Source organism: Nicotiana tomentosiformis, chromosome 3 (genome assembly GCF_000390325.3).
Source record: "Nicotiana tomentosiformis chromosome 3, ASM39032v3, whole genome shotgun sequence".
Classification (NCBI taxonomy): domain Eukaryota; kingdom Viridiplantae; phylum Streptophyta; class Magnoliopsida; order Solanales; family Solanaceae; genus Nicotiana; species Nicotiana tomentosiformis.
This window is the reverse complement of record NC_090814.1, coordinates 133,884,531-133,903,188: the sequence shown is the minus strand read 5'-3', so window position 1 is coordinate 133,903,188 and position 18,658 is coordinate 133,884,531. Positions and strand designations below refer to the sequence as shown.

The 18,658-nt window shown below is 37.5% G+C and overlaps 1 protein-coding gene across 3 annotated transcripts in view; it reads right to left on the bottom strand.

The window, feature by feature from the left end:
- The window catches only part of LOC104108391 (ABC transporter C family member 13), a 103,871-nt gene that overhangs the window by 60,416 nt on the left and 24,797 nt on the right, over positions 1 to 18,658 (bottom strand). For all 3 annotated transcript variants that reach the window (XR_011415007.1, XM_070197655.1, XM_070197654.1), the window contains exon 21: positions 6,058 to 6,098. Coding sequence is in view for 2 of the 3 variants with exons in the window: in XM_070197655.1 (XP_070053756.1) it covers positions 6,058 to 6,098 (41 nt within the window). In the remaining variant the exon portion in view is untranslated. The remainder of the gene's footprint in view (positions 1 to 6,057; positions 6,099 to 18,658) is intronic.

The window sequence follows — 18,658 nt, the reverse complement described above, 5'->3', positions numbered from 1 at the left end:
TCTCGCTGTCCGAGGAGCACACTTTCAGGCGTAAAGGTTTCTTGGACTCTTGTTTGATTGGCTCTTTCTCCAAATGGGTTGGTTTCCCAGAAGCTGTTAGGAACTGGGCAGCAGAGGCATGGAACGTAAAGGACGGGCTGAAAATATCGAAACTGGGTGACACGCAATATCTCTTTCGATTTGTCACCGAGTCTCAAGCTTCAGAAATTCTCGTAAGAGGAAACAGGTGGTTTGATGGGAATTTCTTAAAGTTAGACAGATGGGTGGAGCACGATGGGTGTCTCGACCCTCGTTTCCCTGCCGAAACATTGGTGGTCAACATGGTGGGTCTCCCGGTGCATCTCTGGTGTCTTGACCTATTCAAGAAGGTTGGGGAAATCTGTGGGGGTTTCATTGATGTCACTTGCAGCTTGCACGATCTCTCGCGAGTAAGGATTGTGGTGAGGAAAGCGGGCCGAATCCCTGTCTCCACTGTTGTGGAAGATGGCTACTTGAGCTACAGGGTTTGGTTGAGCCCTGAATTTCGCCCTGTCTTTATGCCTGCGATTTTGGCGGAAGAAAAGGAAAGGTCAAATAGAAGGGAGGGAAGGGGAAACCAGTTTCTGAGAGGAGGGGAGGGCTCACCGGACCAGTGGACTAAGCTGGAATCAGACGGTAGATCGAGAAGTGACGGGAGGTTTGAACTTGGGAGAAGAAGACAAAATCCTAACAGGAGGACAAAACGTGAATGGGTTAGTGATGCGGGCTGGAAAGGTAGAATGAGTCGGTCCTCTTTTAACTATCATAGGGTCGGGCAAGATTTCAGCGAGCATATGTCTGGGCCTCTACACATGGGCCCAGCAACCTTTCCCAATTCTATTAGAATCGATCCAAAGAGGCCCAAATTATATCAAGCGGCGTCCGATAAGGCTCCTAATCATATGGGAGCAGTCACTCCTCCTCCTTCTGCCAATGATGCCTCAAACAGTGCTGTACCAAACACTAGGGGCTTGTGCTCCTCTTCAGCCATTGTTCCAGGGGCAGCACCGGCAAAAGCTGGCGGTGTTATTCCACGGCCCCCCGCCTGTGATGGACCCAGCTCCACCGCCCCTTCATCTCCCACTGTGCTTAGATGTGCTGAGGCTACAATACAATCTCCTCCAAGAGAGGCATTATTTTCCGAGGTTGGTGCCTCTCAACGAAACGACGTGGTCCACCCGGCACCCAGAGTTCCTACTACTAGCAATGCTATGGTCTTGCATTCCTCCGGTAGGGGCAAGGAAAAGGTAATTACAGAAGACGCATGTACATTTTCGTCACGGATCGGAGAAGTGAACATGTCCTTATGGATGGAGAATAAACTATTAAACTTTGGGAAGTTCTTAGGTGTTTCTTTTGAAGGGAAGGAAGATAGGGTGCTGGAACTGTTGAGGGAGATTGAGCAACAACCCTGTTACAAAGGCGCGGGGAGGGAGTTGGGTAAATGTGTTAATCAAAATAAAACAGGTGATGTAGTGGTGTATCAGAGAAGGGGTCGAGTGGGTGACACGGAGAAAGGGACCTCGTCTAGGGGGGTGGGGAAATGGGGGCTATTGTTGCTTATGGAAGTTAAGATCCTTTCATGGAATGTCAGGGGGATGAATGACCCGAACAAAAGGGCCATCATCAAAGTGGGAGTTAGGGAGTGGGGTGCCAACCTAGTTTGTTTTCAGGAGACCAAAATGGAAGTTTTGTCGGATGCGATCGTGAGAAGTCTCTGGGGAGGTAGTTGGGTGAAATATGACTGAGTCCCTGCAGCGGAAAGTGCCGGGGGTATTCTACTTATGTGGGATGATAGAATTTTGGAGGTAAAGGAGATTAGGAAGGGAGCTTTCTCTTTGGCAGCTCTCGTCAAAGATAGAGTGAGTGGAATGGAGTGGGGATTTGGGGGAGTGTATGAGCCGGTAGGGGAAGAGTCCAAAGTGTCTTTCTGGGAGGAACTTGCTAATATTATGGGGGAATGGGACATTCCATGGGTTATAGGTGGAGACTTTAACACAATTAGATTCCCGGAGGAGAGATTAGGGTGCAATGTGATTTCGAGGGCCATGGAGGAGTTTTCTGACTTCATCAATGATCACTTTCTCATTGATCTTCCTCTGTCAGGGGAAAGGTTTACTTGGGCCAGGGCGGAGGATTCAAACTCAAGGTCCAGACTCGATAGATTTCTGATATCGTCCTCTTGGGATGAGCTGGTGCCGAATGTGTTGCAGATCCCTTTACCTAGGCTGACTTCGGATCACTTGCCTATCTTGCTAGATGGATGCAGAGGGAGGGGGGTCCGTGCTCCCTTCCGGTTCGAGAACATGTGGTTGAAAGTGCCAGGATTTTGTGACAAAGTGAAAGAATGGTGGACCAACTACGGGGTATCAGGGTCACCCTCATTCCGTCTGTCGAAGAAACTCAAATTGCTCAAGGGAGATATTATTAGGTAGAACAAGGAGGTCTTCGGGAGGGTGGAGGTCAAAATGAGGGAGCTTATGCATGAATTGGGGGAATTAGAGAGAGGGGAATGGGCGAGGAAGCTAGATGAAACTGAGAAAGTGAGATTGGAGGAGGTTAAAAGTGAAATAGTCGAGCTAGCAATAGCTCAGGAGACTAGTTGGCGACAAAAATCAAGGGCGCTCTGGTTAAAGGAGGGGGATTCGAATACTAAATTTTTCCACAGGGTTGCGATTGCAAATCGAAGGAGAAACTTCATAGAGTCCTTAGTTGTAGATGGGGTAAGGATCGAGGGAGAGGAAGAGGTAAAAGAGGCGATAGTGGGGTTTTATGAGAACTTATACAAAGAGGAAATTAGCTGGAGGCCTACTTTGGGGGGAATAGAGTTCAACCACATAGGGGAGGGAGACAATGAGTGGCTAGAAAGAGCTTTCGAGGAGGAGGAGGTGCACGATGCTGTATCGAGTTGTGCTAGTGATAAGGCCCCTGGGCCTGATGGTTTCTCCTTGGCTTTCTTCCAGCTCTGTTGGGACACTGTTAAGGGGGAGTTGATGGAAACCATCGAATACTTCCACGTGAATGGTGCTTTCGAGAGAAGCATCAATGCTTCTTTTATTACCATTGTGCCTAAGAAAGAAGGCGCATCTTGTATTAGAGACTATAGGCCTATCAGTCTAGTGGGGAGCATTTACAAGATTATTTCTAAAGTGCTTTCCAACAGACTAAAGAAGGTTCTTGACGTGTTCGTTTCGTCCTCCCAGAATGCGTTTGTGGAAGGTAGGCAGATCCTGGATGCTGCTCTTGTGGCAAATGAACTTGTAGACTCCAGAAGGAAAAATAGAGAATCCGGATTACTGTGCAAGTTGGACCTTGAGAAGGCTTTCGATCATGTCAATTGGGAGTTCCTGGACTTCATTATGAAACGGATGGGGTTTGGGGAAAGATGGAGGGGATGGATCAAGTTTTGCATTTCAACAGTTAGATTCTCTGTCCTGGTTAATGGTAGCACGTGTGGTTTCTTTGGCAGCTCCAGGGGGCTCAGGCAAGGTGACCCCCTATCCCCATGCTATTCATTTTAGTGATGGATGCTCTGAGTAAAATGATGGATCGTGCGGCGAGTGGAGGCTTCTTGAGAGGTTTCTCAGCTCCGATCGGGGTGCTCAGTGCCCGAAGGGTCTCTCATTTGCTTTTTGCGGATGACACCCTAGTTTTCTGTGATGCCGATATGGATCAGTTGACCTGCCTGAAGCAGGTACTGCAGTGGTTTCAGATAATATCAGGACTCAAAATCAACCTCGGCAAGTGTGAGATTTTCCCGGTGGGTGAGGTTGCTAACATTGATGCTTTGTCGCATGTTCTCGGATGCAAGATGGGCTATCTCCCCACTACTTACCTGGGTCTACCGTTGGGTGCTTTGAAAAAGGATACTACTGTTTGGAATCCAGTCATTGAAAGGGTTGAAAAACGATTAGCAGGCTGGCAGAAACGGTATTTGTCAAAAGGCGGTAAGGAAGTGCTTATTAAAAGCTCTTTGTCAAGTATCCCTACCTATTACTTATCCCTGTTGCAAGCACCTGTGAGCATCACAGAAAAACTGGAGCGACTTCAAAGGAATTTTCTCTGGGATGCGGCAGATGGAACTAGAAAGTTTCATCTAGTGAATTGGCAGATAGTCACTTCCCCAAAGAAGTGGGGTGGACTTGGAGTAAAAGATCTCAGGGTATTCAACAGAGCTTTGCTGGGGAAGTGGCTGTGGAGATTCGGGGTAGAAGAGCATGCTCTATGGAGGGAGGTCATAGCAGAAAAGTATGATTCCACGGGAGGGGTTGGAGGACCAAGGCAATCACAACACCGTTCGGGTGTGGCATGTGGAGGAACATCATGAAGAACTGGGAAGCTTTCTATGGCAGCATCACTTACAAGGTGGGAGATGGAAGGAGAATCAGCTTTTGGAATCACAAGTGGTGTGGAGAGGCTACTCTGAGGGTCTCTTTCCCACACGTCTACAGAGCTTCAAACCAGAAGGAATTGATGGTCCAACAAATACGCAAGGAGCATGAAGGGGAGATAGTATGGGACCTCTCTTTTAGAAGGAACATGCAAGATTGGGAGATTACGGAGCTCCAAATTTTATTGGCACTGCTATACGGGCAAGATATGCCCCATCCATCTTATGACTCTTGGAGATGGGGGTTGCGTGATGATGGCTTGTTCACCGTAAAGTCCTTCTACCAGAGTATGTTGGTGAGACAGGAGGCTACTTTCCCATACTCATCTATCTGGATTCCTAAGGCGCCCACGAAAGTGTGTTTCTTCGCGTGGCTAGCAGCGAAGGGAGTGATCTTGACATCTGAAAATCTGCGAAAGAGAGGAATTACACATGTTAGTTGGTGCTACATGTGTAAAAGCTCAGGGGAAGAAGTTGATCATCTTATGCTGCATTGCCCTGTATCCTGGGGTCTATGGAGGGCAATCCTGAATCTCTTTGGTGTTCAATGGGTGATGCCAAACACTGTAAAGGAAATGCTATATAGCTGGGCCGGTTTCCGTAGAAGAAGCAAGCAAAAGGCGTGGAAGTTCGCCCCGTTAGCTCTCATGTGGTTAGTCTGGGAAGAGAGAAATAAGAGAGTTTTTGAGGGGATTGAGTCTTCGTTTTCACATCTTAAGAATAGTCTTTTATCTCTGATCGCTTTTTGGTGCACACATGTAGCCCCTACTTGTGTAGAAGATTGGGCGTCATTTGTAGGGAATCATGTTCTGATGTAAATTCTCTACTTTTTGTATACTTCTTGTATGCGGGAGTTTTTTTCTCCCTTTTGATTAATACAATTTACCTTATCAAAAAAAATAAAAGACATGAACACTTCCGGAGCCATGTTTTCATCTCTATATATCCTTCTTATGTGCCAAAATCCTATGTGATTTCCCCCATTAGAAACTTGTTGAGAACTACAATTGCCAAGCCACATGACAACAATGATTGGACAAAAAACATTGTTAAACTTTTTCTTGCACAACGCACCAATGCCTGATAAATTCATTATTTCCTGTTAATTATCATCAGGGGAAGCAACAATGATCATTATCTAATAGATAAAAGCAACTACGTATGGTTGATAAGATGCATTTTAAATTAAGTGCATGCTTCCCAAAATGCAGATCATGCCAAATGAAATCTACTTTCCTAAATGGAATGGTTGCACTTATTATATAATCAATGGTAGGAGTCTTACTTTTACACAAAAGAATAATCCATTCCTCACTTTTAAGCATTAATACATGGTTTAAATTCTAAATCAGAAACTATACAGAGGCAATGCCTTTCTTCTTTTTGGAAAAAAAGGAAATGTGTAGTAAAAATTTAATAGACAATTTAAGCAGATTGGTAAAAGGAAACAACTCCTTGCAATGAAGACGCAACATACCCTTTTTCCATCTTTGACACTCCTTTTACCTGCTCCAATAGCAACAATAAGGACAATAGTCACGATATTAGCTCCAAAACCTAAAACTGTGAATATGGTTAAGGTAATAAACAATAATTGCAATTTGTATAACTTTCTTAGCATAAAAGAACAAAAATAAATTTAAGGATATAAGTTGGTGAAACACTGTGAAACTCCGTTGCTATCCCATACCTGACCACCCAGAAATAAAAACAGAGTTTGTCCATTAGAATCACAACAACAACAAAAACATAAGGTTTAATGGTAGCAAGATATAAAGCATGGTGTACCCCATCATCAATCAAGAAAGCTCCATACTACGATTTTTCGCACTCATCAAACACAAAAGGACAAACTTAATAAAAAAAAGAGGGGAAAAAACAAGAAAGTGATAAAGAAAAACATGAGTGGGGGAAGGGGTTTCACAGCTGAATGGATGATCAGATTCCTAAGGGAATTTTGATAATGCAGTCAAGTTTTACCAAAAGTACTGAACTCTAAGAATGGAAAAATGAAATCTAAACTCTAAGGATGAGCAGCTAACAATCAAGCAATCTAAATTGGAATATCAATGATTTCTTCATTCCTCACGTTTACTATTGTACCCGCACTTCATTCTTTCAAAAAATTTATACTTCCTAAAGAGTCAAGCATGCCCCTGTCTCTGTCTTTAAGGCTATAGTAATCAGAGTCCAAAATAATTGAGGAGGTATCTCACGAGTTGGAAGCAAAGTGGGTGAATATCTATCTACTCGACTTAGAATCTTGAAAACAAAATCTGTCATAAAATTTCAAGAAAAGAGCAGTTTTCTAATGCATAAACTGGACTATAAATAAAAGATAGAAGAAAGAAAGATGCTTGGCAAGGAGAAATGATCAAAAAAGTAAATTATAGTGAAATCAGAAGAAACTTGTGTTATGGACGAGGAAAAAGAAAAAAGGAAACATACATATGGAGAGTCAGAGCAGACGCGCTTCATCAACTCCATATAGAAACCTTTGCTTTCAAATTGCCCCATTCATTTGCAACTTTGCTCGTTGCTTTCCACATGCCCCTGCGTCTGCATGTGTGCTTTCTTCTCTTTCTACTTTTACTACTTTTTTTCCGCCTCATTTTCCTTTTAACTGGCTGCTGCTTTTTTTTTAAAGCTTTATGGGTATGGGCTTTAAAGCTGAAGAGGCTTTAAATCCAATAGACTTTACTTTACTAATTATTATTACTACTATAACGGAAAAAGTTCTAAAAAAGTCTGAAAAGCCACATCTTCCCCACTCGACTATTGCTTCTTACAATTGAAATGACTGAAAGTTTTATAAAAAGAAATACTTAATAGCATGTTGGTGGACGTCACATGTTAGGATTAAAAATCTAAGGAAGCATAACAAGATTGATGATTCTCAAAACTCTTAAGTGGCAATGTCCATGTCCAAAATAATGCTAGAATGAACTTTTTTTTGGTCATATGCTAGAATGAACTTTAAGATATTATTAACATTTGCGTCACCTAAAAAGCAAAGAAAGAAAAGGTTACTTTCTTTTAAAACGAGATTTTTTTTTTTATACAATATTTGAAATTTATTTATCAAAAATATCATAATTTTGTATATTATACGCCATAAACAAGGTTTACTTACAATTTATATACAATCCGTTATTACTACTTTAAATTAGGAGATTTAGTTACACAATTTTCCTCTTTTCTCTACTCTCCTCTTTCCTTATTCTCTGATCCCTTAATTGAGTGTCAAAATAGTTGGGTTACTCTTAGATACAAGTATTAAAAGTGTTTTTTAAGACTTTTAATTTAATATGGAACGTATCTTAATCTGCCGCCTCTCTACACTTTTTTGTACCTCTATATTCTGTTTTTTTTTAAGATCATATTCTTAGATATGAGTATTTCACATGTATCAGTTCAAAACAACGTTAATGAAATATAAAGCACTTCATGTTTGCTTGAAAACCCATAGAGGATACTTTAAGTGATGCTTCATTTGAAATAAGAACTAGTTAATTTGCTCGCGCTTCGCGCAATTGATAAGTGCATTTTACTAGATGTTACCTACATAATTTCTCTCATTATCATGTTTCCTTCATATTCTTAACTTTATTTTGCAGGAATAATTATAGAAGAATTGTTGTGCGCAGCATGAAAAAAGAAAAGTAAATATTCAAGAAAAATACAACAAAGAAGTGTAAGATTGAGCTATGATTCATTATTACAGTGATAATGCACCAAGTCTCGATTTGCCATGATGAAATCGACGAAATCTAAATTTAGAATGACATAATTCTCATCTCTGCAAATTCAAAATCTCGATTTGCCATGAAAATCTAGAACCAAATCGAGAAGTTGAATTCCCATCTCTGCAAATGCAAAATCTAGATTTGCCATGAAAATCTAGCACCAAATCGAGAAGTCATCATGAAATTTTCTTATATAAGAAGAAGAAGAAGATGTTGCCCGATCAGAAGAGGGTATCGGAGTGGAGAGAAAGCATAGAGCTAGAAGTCTGAATCCAAATTCTTAAAGCTTCTCTGCTTTATTTCTTTCACTAGTATCGAGTTATCTTTTCTTTTAAATCATAATCGTGGTTTAATTGTTGTTTCTAATTAAATTCCAGTGTAGGAAATTACTCTAGTTCTTGCTTTTAATTAAATAGGGAGAATTCTTTTTCTTGAATATTTCTTTCTATTTTCTTATTTAATGGACAAGAATATTTTCATTGTTAGTACTAATTCCAGTATGGAGTAACTTTTCTTGTGTTGGGAGAAAGGCAGATCTTAATATGTCTATATAATAGTAGATATTATTCCTCAAATTCACATGCTTGAGTTAAAAAAATTTATTTAACTTTTACTTGCTTTTACAGTTAGACGTTATTTGATTTATTAACATCTATCTATCTTGTACTATATATTAATTGTTTATTAATTCTGTAATCGAGAGAGGCGGAAGAAATAATATAGTTAATTGTAGTATTGATAAATGTTAATATTTATTCAGTAACATCTATCTCTTTTATGTTATAACTAATTTTATACTTATTTGTAATCGAGAGAGGCGAATAGTGTAATAATCAGTTATAACAAGTAGGGTAACCGAAAGGGACTTACTAACAAGAGCATGTTTTAGTTCAATCATATATTTCTTGTTCTTTGATATTACTATTTTGAAGATTAATTTGTATAACCGAGAGGAGTGTAATTAATTATTCAACTTTAGTAATAATATATATTTGTAATCGTGAGAAGCATTTATACATTTTTGAGAAATAGAGAAGAATAATAATTCTACTATATAATAGAAATATTAAGTGAAGTCAGGATCCCAACACCTTTTTATTATATTTGTGAAAAATAAAATATTTTCTATTGCTCTATTCGTGCATTTTTAGTTAGTTAATTCACAACTAAACTCTTTATGATTTTCTCAAATAGTAATTAAAACAAGAAACGCCTGTAGAATAGATAAACCAATCTTTGTGGGTTCGACATCTTTCTATACTATTATTTGATAAAGTACGAGTTAGAATTTTATATACGCTAGACACTCGTCAGCTGTCATAAAAAAGTTAACTTATAAAGTGATCTTGTTATAAATTTAGGTGAGATGGAATCAACAAAATATTTATGTACATGTATGCAAATATACTAAAATGGAAAATATCAATTAATAGAAAGCTTCCCCACGCAAAAATATCAAGTTCTTTAGATTTTGAAGAAATTAAAAAAAATAAAAAGTAATTTCATTTAAATTCCACAAAAGAAATATGGTTCTCATTTAATCCATAACTTATGTGAAAATGTTAAAGACATGTCAACAAAGATCGGCTCTGTGAAGCATATATTTCTTGAACATGAGAAGTTTTAGACTCAATGTAAAATCAAGTAGAAAGACTTTAATGAAACATATCTAATACTTATATAGGATATCCAATGATGTTCCTTAAACAGAAAATACAATACTATTCAGAAGTATCATGCCGACCTATCTCATGTATTAGACTTCAGCACGGCTCAGCTAGATAAGAGTTTGGGTTATGAAGAGGAGCCAGTTGCCATTGTTGATAAACAGGTTCGCCAGTTGAGGTCCAAGAAGATTACTGCAGTAAAAGTACAGTGGATGGGCTAACCAGTCGAGGAAGCGACTTGGGAGGCCTTGGAGGACATGCGGAGCAGATATCCACACTTATTCAGCACTCCAGGTAAAATTCTAAACCCGTTCGAGAACGAATGTTTGTTTAAGAGGTGGAGAATACAATGACCCAACCGGTCATTTTGACTTTTAGAACCTCGTTCCTCTAAATAAAACTCCATGTATGTGCTTTTACTAATTTATGACTTGCGGGGACGGTTGGTTCAGAATTTGAAAGTGTTCGGGTTGAAATCGGAATACTTGGTTCCTTAAGTTGGCCTTAAAATGCTAAGTTTGACTTCGGTCAACATTTTGAGAAAATGACCCCGGAATCGGGATTTGACGGTTCCAATAGGTTCGTATGATGATTTTGGACTTGGGCGTATGTTCGAATCGAGTTTTCGACAACTTGGGAGCGTTTCAGCACTTAATAGGAAAAATCAACTATTTGAAGGTTTAAATGTTCTTTAAATTTGGTTTGGAGTAAGTTTTGGATTAATTGAGGTCCGTTTGGAATTCCGATCCTGAGACTAGCTCCATATGGTGATTTAATACTTGCACGCAAAATTTGGTGTCATTTCGAGTAGTTTAAGTATGTTTCGGCGCGTTCGGAGTAAGTTTGAAAATTTTGAAAATTTTAAGTTGAATCAATTTGGTTTGAGGTATGATTCTTAATTTTGATGTTGTTTTACACGTTCCGAGGGCTCGAGCAAGTCTGTTTTATGATTTCAAACTTGTTGGTATGTTCGGGTGGGGCTCCGGGGGCCTCGGGGGTTAATCGGACGAGGCTCGGACCAAGTTGAAAATTGGGAGCCAAAGCTGAAGCTCCCAACTGCTGTCAGAATCGCACCTGCGTTGGGCCAGCCACAGGTGTGAGAGATGAGCCGCAGGAGCGACAGACTTGGTGCAGAAGTGGGTCTTTGTCCGCAGAAGCAAGCCTGGTCAGCCTTGGGTTTTTCCTGTAACGACTCGGCCGATCGTTTTGAGTATTACAACCCTGTTTCCCCATTTGCTGTTCAATTTATGCTTTACAGTTATTTTATGACTTACCGAGTTAATTGGTTCGGGTCCGATGAGGTTTTGGAATGAATTGAAACACTTAGTTTCAAGGTTTAAAGCATAAGTTAAAATTGTGACCGGATGTCGACTTATGCGTAAACTAACCCAAAATGGAGTTTTGATGATTCCAATAGCTCCGTATGGTGATTTTGGACTTAAGAGGGTGTCCGAAAAATTATTTGGAGGTTCATAGTGGAATTAGACTTGAAATGACAAAAGTCGAATTTTTGGGAAGTTTGACCAGGAGGTGACTTTTTGATATCGGGGTCGAAATCCGATTCTGAAAACTTTAATAGGTCTGTTATGTCATTTATGACTTGTGTGCAAAATTTGAGGTTAATCGAACTTGATTTGATAGGTTCTGGTGTCGTTTGTGAAAACTTGAAATTTCAAAGGTCATTAGGCTTGAATTGGGGTATGATTCGTGGTTTTAGCATTGTTTGAGGTGATTTGAGAGTTCGACTAAGTTCGTATGATGTTTTAGGACTTGTTGGTATGTTTGATTGAGGTCCCGGGGACCTCGGGTGAGTTTCGGATGGTTAACGGATAAAATTCGGACTTAAAACCACTGCTGGAATTTTTGCTTCAGGTATTTTCGCACCTGCGGAGGTTTGATCATAGGTGCGAAGCCGCATATGCGCACCAGCCATTGTAGAAGCAAGCTTTTCCGCAAAATCGGAGCGAGCCTCGCAAATGCGAGCCTGCAGAAGCGGCTCCTAGCTCGCAAAAGCGACTCCAGTGGAGGCTTGGCGAAACCGCAGAAGCGGTTGAATTCTCGCACTTGCGAGACCGCAGAAGCGGCTAAGTGAGTCGCAAGTGCGGAACCCCCGGACAGTATACATTTCGAAGGGGTTTCGAGTTTTGCCATTTTTTGGACCTTCAAGCACGGAATTTGGGGTGATTTTCAGAGAGAATTCAAGGGAAACTTGAGGTAAGTCACTTGCGATCATTTCTACTCCATAATATTGACTTATCATCGAATAATCCGACTAGATTACGTATTTTTGAGGTGTAAATCGGGGATTTGAACCTAGGGATTTGAAAATAAGATTTGAGGGTTTGGAGGTCGGATTTTGGTAAAATTGGTATGGTTAGACTCGTAGTTGAATGGGCTTTCGGATTTTGTAACTTTTGTCGGGTTTCGAGACGTGGGTGCCACGGGCGATTTTTGAGATAAATTTTGGATTTTGTTGGAAAATTAGTATTTTCTTATGGGATTAATTTCAATAAATTTTATTGACTAAATCGAATTAATTATGGCTAGATTCGAGGCGTTTGGAGACCAATTCATGAGGCAAATGCATAGCGAAGTAAAGAATTACATGGTTTGAGGTAAGTAACACTTCTAAACTTGGTTCTGAGGGTATGAATCCCCGAATTGGTGTTATACAAACTGTTTGGAGGTGACGCACACGATAGTTGACGAGCGTGTGGACGTGCACCATAGAACTTGTAACTTGAATAAATCCTGTGAAGTTGTAAAAATTAAAGAATCATGTTATTATCTGAACATTTCCCACGTGTTAAAGAAATTGAGTGAGGCTTTTATTAAAGATCATGTTTAGGCTACGTGCCAATATTTTTGGGACCCATGGGATCGTGTTGCTGTTGATTCAATTGTTTCAAAAAAAATATATACATTTCACACTCAGTCATATTCGTCCATTGTGAGGATATTTATGGGATTGCTCGCCGCAGCAGGCCATATTGGCTTTATGTATGTTATCATTAAATGGATCGGGGTTGCCCGCCTGCAGCATGCCATAATGGCTTTATACATTATTATTATTATTATATGGATCGGGGATGCCCGCCTACAGCAGGCCTTATAGGCTTTACTATTTTATGGATCGGGGTTGCCCGCCTGCAGCAGGCCTTATAGGATTTATTATTACACGGATCGGGACTGCCCGCCTGCAGTAGGGAATGAAGCAGGATTAACAGATACTTTAGGAGCTAGGATAAAATTTCTACAACAATGGTTTGCACAATTATGTGAAAAATATAAAGAAGAAACAAAAATAGAAAAAATATTAATAAAAAACTTAAGATGTTGTAAAAATAAAACAGCACCACAATTTGGATGTACAGATACATATAATAAAAAATGGAAAACAAAGAAATATAATAAATATAGAACAAAATATAAAAGTAAAAAACCAAGAAAAAGATATTATGTAAAAAATTACCAGACTAAAAGATCATTTAGACCAAAAAAGAAACTAACAGAATGTACTTGTTATAACTGTGGAAAATTAGGACATATAGCTAAAGACTGTAAAGCACCTAGAAACCTAAAGAAAAAGCAAATAACAGAAATCATAATTGATGATGAAGAATATATGCAGATAGAATATATAGATTATGAACCAGATAGTGAAGATAGTATATATGAAATATCGGATACAGAAAATGAAATAGATAATGAAATAGATAACCAAGATAATGAAGTCCAATGACTGAAAAAGAAATAGAAGTGATAACACATGAAGAATATAGATAAATCATTAGTACTATACTGGAAAATATCAGGGATAGAATTAGCACCTAGAAGTAAAATATTTACAGCTAGATGTAAAAACTTATACGTCCTAACAACAAAACATAAAATAGGAGCAAAAAATAAAATTAATAAAATCAAAATAGAAAACCCGTTTGAAAGAATAGTTACAGTTATTGACAATAATGAATATAGCTATAAAGAAATTGACATAGAAGAAGATTTACAAATAGTAAAAGAAAGATTAAGTACATCAAGTATACCAAACCAATTAACTTATGAAACACCAACATCATCAAGAATAAGTACATCAAGAAGAGAATATATAAACACAAAAGAAAAAATAAAAACATATCACTACTATATAACTGGAATCATGGAACAAAGAAAATACCAAATATTAATAAACACAGGACAAGAAGAAAACTATATTACAAAAGAACTAGTAACAGAAACTGAAATAATAACTACTGAACAATTATGCCCTGAATTACCTAAAGAATTAATAATAAATGAAGAAATAACAGAAAAAGAAATAATTATTGGAGGAAATACCTTTAATAATACAATTTAAAATATGTCAAGAAAATGAAAACGAAAATATTACACTAGGAATAAAATGGTTAGAAAGAGTAAAACCATACAGTCTAGGAGATAAACAATTAACCATAACATACAAAGATAAGAAAATAATAATAAAAAGAACAGAAGAATGAAAATATATATACTCGCAAAAATCATAGTAGAAGGATATTATAATAGATACTATATACCAATGATAGATACAGGGGCAGAAGCTAATATATGTAAATATAATTGTTTACCAGCGAAAAAATGAGAAAAATTAAAAACACCTATGGTAGTAACAGGATTTAATAATGAAGGTAGTATGATTAACTACAAAGCCAAGAATGTAAAAATACAAATATGGGATAAAATATTAACTATAGAAGAAATATATAACTTTGAATTCACTACGAAAGATGTGCTACTAGGAATGCCATTTCTAGAGAATCTATACCCACATATAATAACAAAAATACACTGGTGGTTTACCACACCATGTAAAAATAAAGTAGGAGCAAAAAGAGTAAATAATAAACAACGAAAAACTACAGAATTGATACGAGGAAGTGAAAGAATCACACAAAAATTAGAAAATATAAGTAAAAATACAACTACTCAATTAGAAATTATTATATTTGCAATAGATAAAGCAAAAATAATCCAGGATAAATTAGAAAAATTATATGACGATAACCCTCTAAAAGGATGGGATAAACATAAGACAAAAATAAAAATAGAATTAATAGAAGAAAATAGCATAATAACACAAAAACCCCAAAAATATAACTTTGATGACTTAACAGAGTTTAAAATGCATATAAAAGAATTATTAGATAACAAGTATATACAAGATATAAAAGCAAAAAACCCAATTAAATATGTACACCTAGGAGTAACTGAAATACTAATAAAAGCATGTTTTAGGGAAGGAATAGATACCCCTATAGAAATATATTTAGTAGATGATAGAATAATACAACCTATAGAAAAAAGCATAATAAGTGCAATAAAAGGAAATCTCATATATCAAAAATTTAAATTCATAATAAGTGCCAATTATTCAATAGCAATAAACGATAAGAATATAGATTAAAAATGAATAAAGAAGAATTTGCTGTAGACGAAAAGACATATGAAAACCAAGATGGATTGAAAATAAAGACATATGAAAGATATATTATACAAATTTCGGATCTATTTAAAGAAAAGAATCTAATATATCTTTTACTTTATCTTGTCTGCCATAGTTTTTTGTCGTTTAGTTTGTCTTCTTCTTCTCGATTATTCCAGTTGTACGTCCGGAACAATGTTATCTTCTCCTTTGCATTTTGAGCATATGTGGTCTGGGTATTTGTGACTGATTAGCTTGCAATATTTTGTTAACAGCTCTGGAGAGATGAAATTCGTCCTTATAGCTCTTGTGATTGTAGGTTGTTCTGGTTTTAAAAGGCTTAAGACCCATTGCCTTAATTCTTCCATATCTGCTTCTCGTATCTCTCTGCAATTTGAATATATCATTGTTTGTTCTCTTGAATAATAGCTCCAAATCGCATTCTGAATAGTAGATATTCCAATAATCCTTTTATTTGCATATAAGTCTGGAATATTTATTTTTTCTATTTCTTCTTGTTCTTCTATTCTTTCTGGTATCAGCATTTCTCTTGTAAGTCCGATCTTGATAACTTGTATGATAGGCTTTATCTCTTCATATAATATCTCTGTTGTAGCTGAATAAAATCGTATATAGAATAACGTTCCTTTAGTTATTCTTCTGTATTGCATAAATGCTCTGTGTAACTCCGGTATGGTAGCTATCTCCTGTCCTGTTTATGTATATACAGTATCTAATAATCCATAATTGTAGCAAGTGGCTACTAGTTTTGCATTTGTATTTGGTAGTGCTATTAACTTATTGTATCCTGTTAGATAATGGGTAATATAATCTTCATTTGGATTTTGGGTAGTTTGGGATCTTGGGTTTTTGTTTAAAAAGTTTTGTATTTTGTGTATGTTCTCTATATATGTACGGGTTATATGGTTGTATGTCTTTTTGGCTTGGTTCAGACTTTCTTTGTAGGTATTTGTCTGTGGTGGTAGGAATATTTCGTTCTGGGTATTTTGGATATTTTTCTGTACGAATGGTTTTGAAAATAAATTGTTCATATTTATATTTGTGTATCTAGGTTTAATTTCTTCTTTCTTCTTTGCAGATGAACTGCTAGTTGTGCTGCTTCCTGCAACTGCATTTAACAAACTGTTATGAGTTTTTAGGTGTTTCTCAACGTCACCTTCTAGCTCTGGATTTTTAGAGACTTCCGATCGTCTTATCTCCGCATTTTTTGAGTCATGCTGCTGACTACTAGCTGTTTTTATTATCCGTATCTCTTCATCCATACTTTTCACTTTCTTACAAAGTGTAGTCATGGCTAAGAGTAGATTTTCCATTGTAATATCTGGGTCAGTTTGGGTAGCTTTGTCTTGACAAGTAATCTGCAACAACATTATTGTTAGTAGTGATTATTTCAATTGTAAATGTAAAGTTTAATATATTTAATACCAGTCTGCGTATTTCTTTTGTTGTAACTGAATCTTGTACTTTTCTGGTTATCCACCCTTTTACTTGGGTATTATCTGTTCTTACTATAAATCTGTTATAAACTATATATGGTTCAAATCCTAAACATTAGGCCTCCTTTTATAGGGTGAAATTCCCATTCAAAATTGTCATCCACCGATGTGGGACTTTTGACAATTTCAACAAATCTCCACCTTGGCAAAAATCTATTTCTTCAATTTTCTCTCAATAATAAATTTTGGTTGTGTCTTCATCTTCAATCTTTAGTGTTCAACAATGTTGATCAAATCCAAACAATGTTGAAACTTGACCGCAGTCACCACTTTTGTCAGCATATCAGCAAGGTTCTCCTTAGTATGAATTTTCTTCACCGTGACTCCACCTTCTTCTATGATTTCTCGTACGAAATGATACCGAACATCAATGTGCTTCGTCCTTGCATGATAAACTTGGTTCTTCGCTAATTGAATAGCACTTTGACTATCACAAAAAATCGTAATATTTTTTGTTCAATACCAAGCTCCTTTAGCAACCCCTGAAGCCAAATTGCCTCCTTCACAGCCTCTGTAATAGCCATGTACTCTGCCTCTGTTGTAGACAAAGCAACTGTTGACTGCAAAGTAGACTTCCAACTAACTGGTGCCTTTGCAAAAGTAAACACATAACCAGTAGTTGACCTTCGTTTGTCCAGATCACCCGCAAAATCTGAGTCACAATATCCAACTACAGACCGATTGCCTTCCTGCTCAAAAACTAACCCAACATCTACAGTACTATGAATATACCATAGAATCCATTTCACAGCTTGCCAATGCTCCTTTCCTGGATTATGCATATATCTGCTAATAACTCCATCGGCTTGTGAAATGTCAGGTCTTGTACAAACCATTGCATACATCAAGCTACCGACAACATTTGCGTATGGTACCCTTGACATATACTCCTGTTCAGTTTCATCCTTTGGCGACATAGTAGTACTTAGCTTAAAATGGGGAGCAAGTGGCGTACTAATTGGCTTAGTCTTCTTATCTATGCCAAAACGCTGTAGTACTCTCTTCAAATATTCTTTCTGAGATAAACAGAGTTTCTTTGAACGTCTATCTCTTATTATCTCCATGCCAAGAATTTTCTTTGCCTCACCCAGATCCTTCATCTCGAACTCCTCCTTCAGTTGAATCTTCAACTTATCAATTTCTTCTGAATTCTTGGAAGTTATCAACATATCATCAACATATAGGAGAAGATATACAAAGGAACCATCATTAAGTTTGCGCAAATACACACAATGATCGTATTTGCTTCTCTTATACCCTTGCCGCAACATAAACTTGTCAAATCGCTTGTACCATTGTCTAGAAGATTGTTTCAATCCGTACAACGATTTTTCAAGTTTGCATACCATATTTTCTTTTCCAGCAACTTTGAATCCTTCTGGCTGATTCATGTAGATTTCCTCCTCCAAGTTTCCATGTAAAAACGCAGTTTTTACATCCATCTGAACTAGTTCCAAATCTAACTGTGCTACCAAAGCCAACATAATTCTAATGGAGGAATGTTTTACAACTGGAGAAAATACTTCATTGTAATCAATTCCCTCCTTCTGAGCATATCCAATTTTGCTTTGTAGCGAACATCTTCTTGGTTAGGAAATCCTTCTTTCTTTGCAAATACCCATTTGCACCCAATTGGTTTTTTTCCCTTCGGGAGATTGGCCAATTTCCATATATGATTCTGATGAAGGGACTGCATTTCTTCATTCATGGCAATCCTCCACTTATCTTCTTCTGAACTTTGGATTTCGTCTTTATAAGTGGTAGGAATACCATCAGCTACAATTGAGGTTGCACAAGCAACCGTCTCTATGAGACGAACAGGTTTCGTTATTGTCCTTTTTGGTCTGCTGGTTGCTATT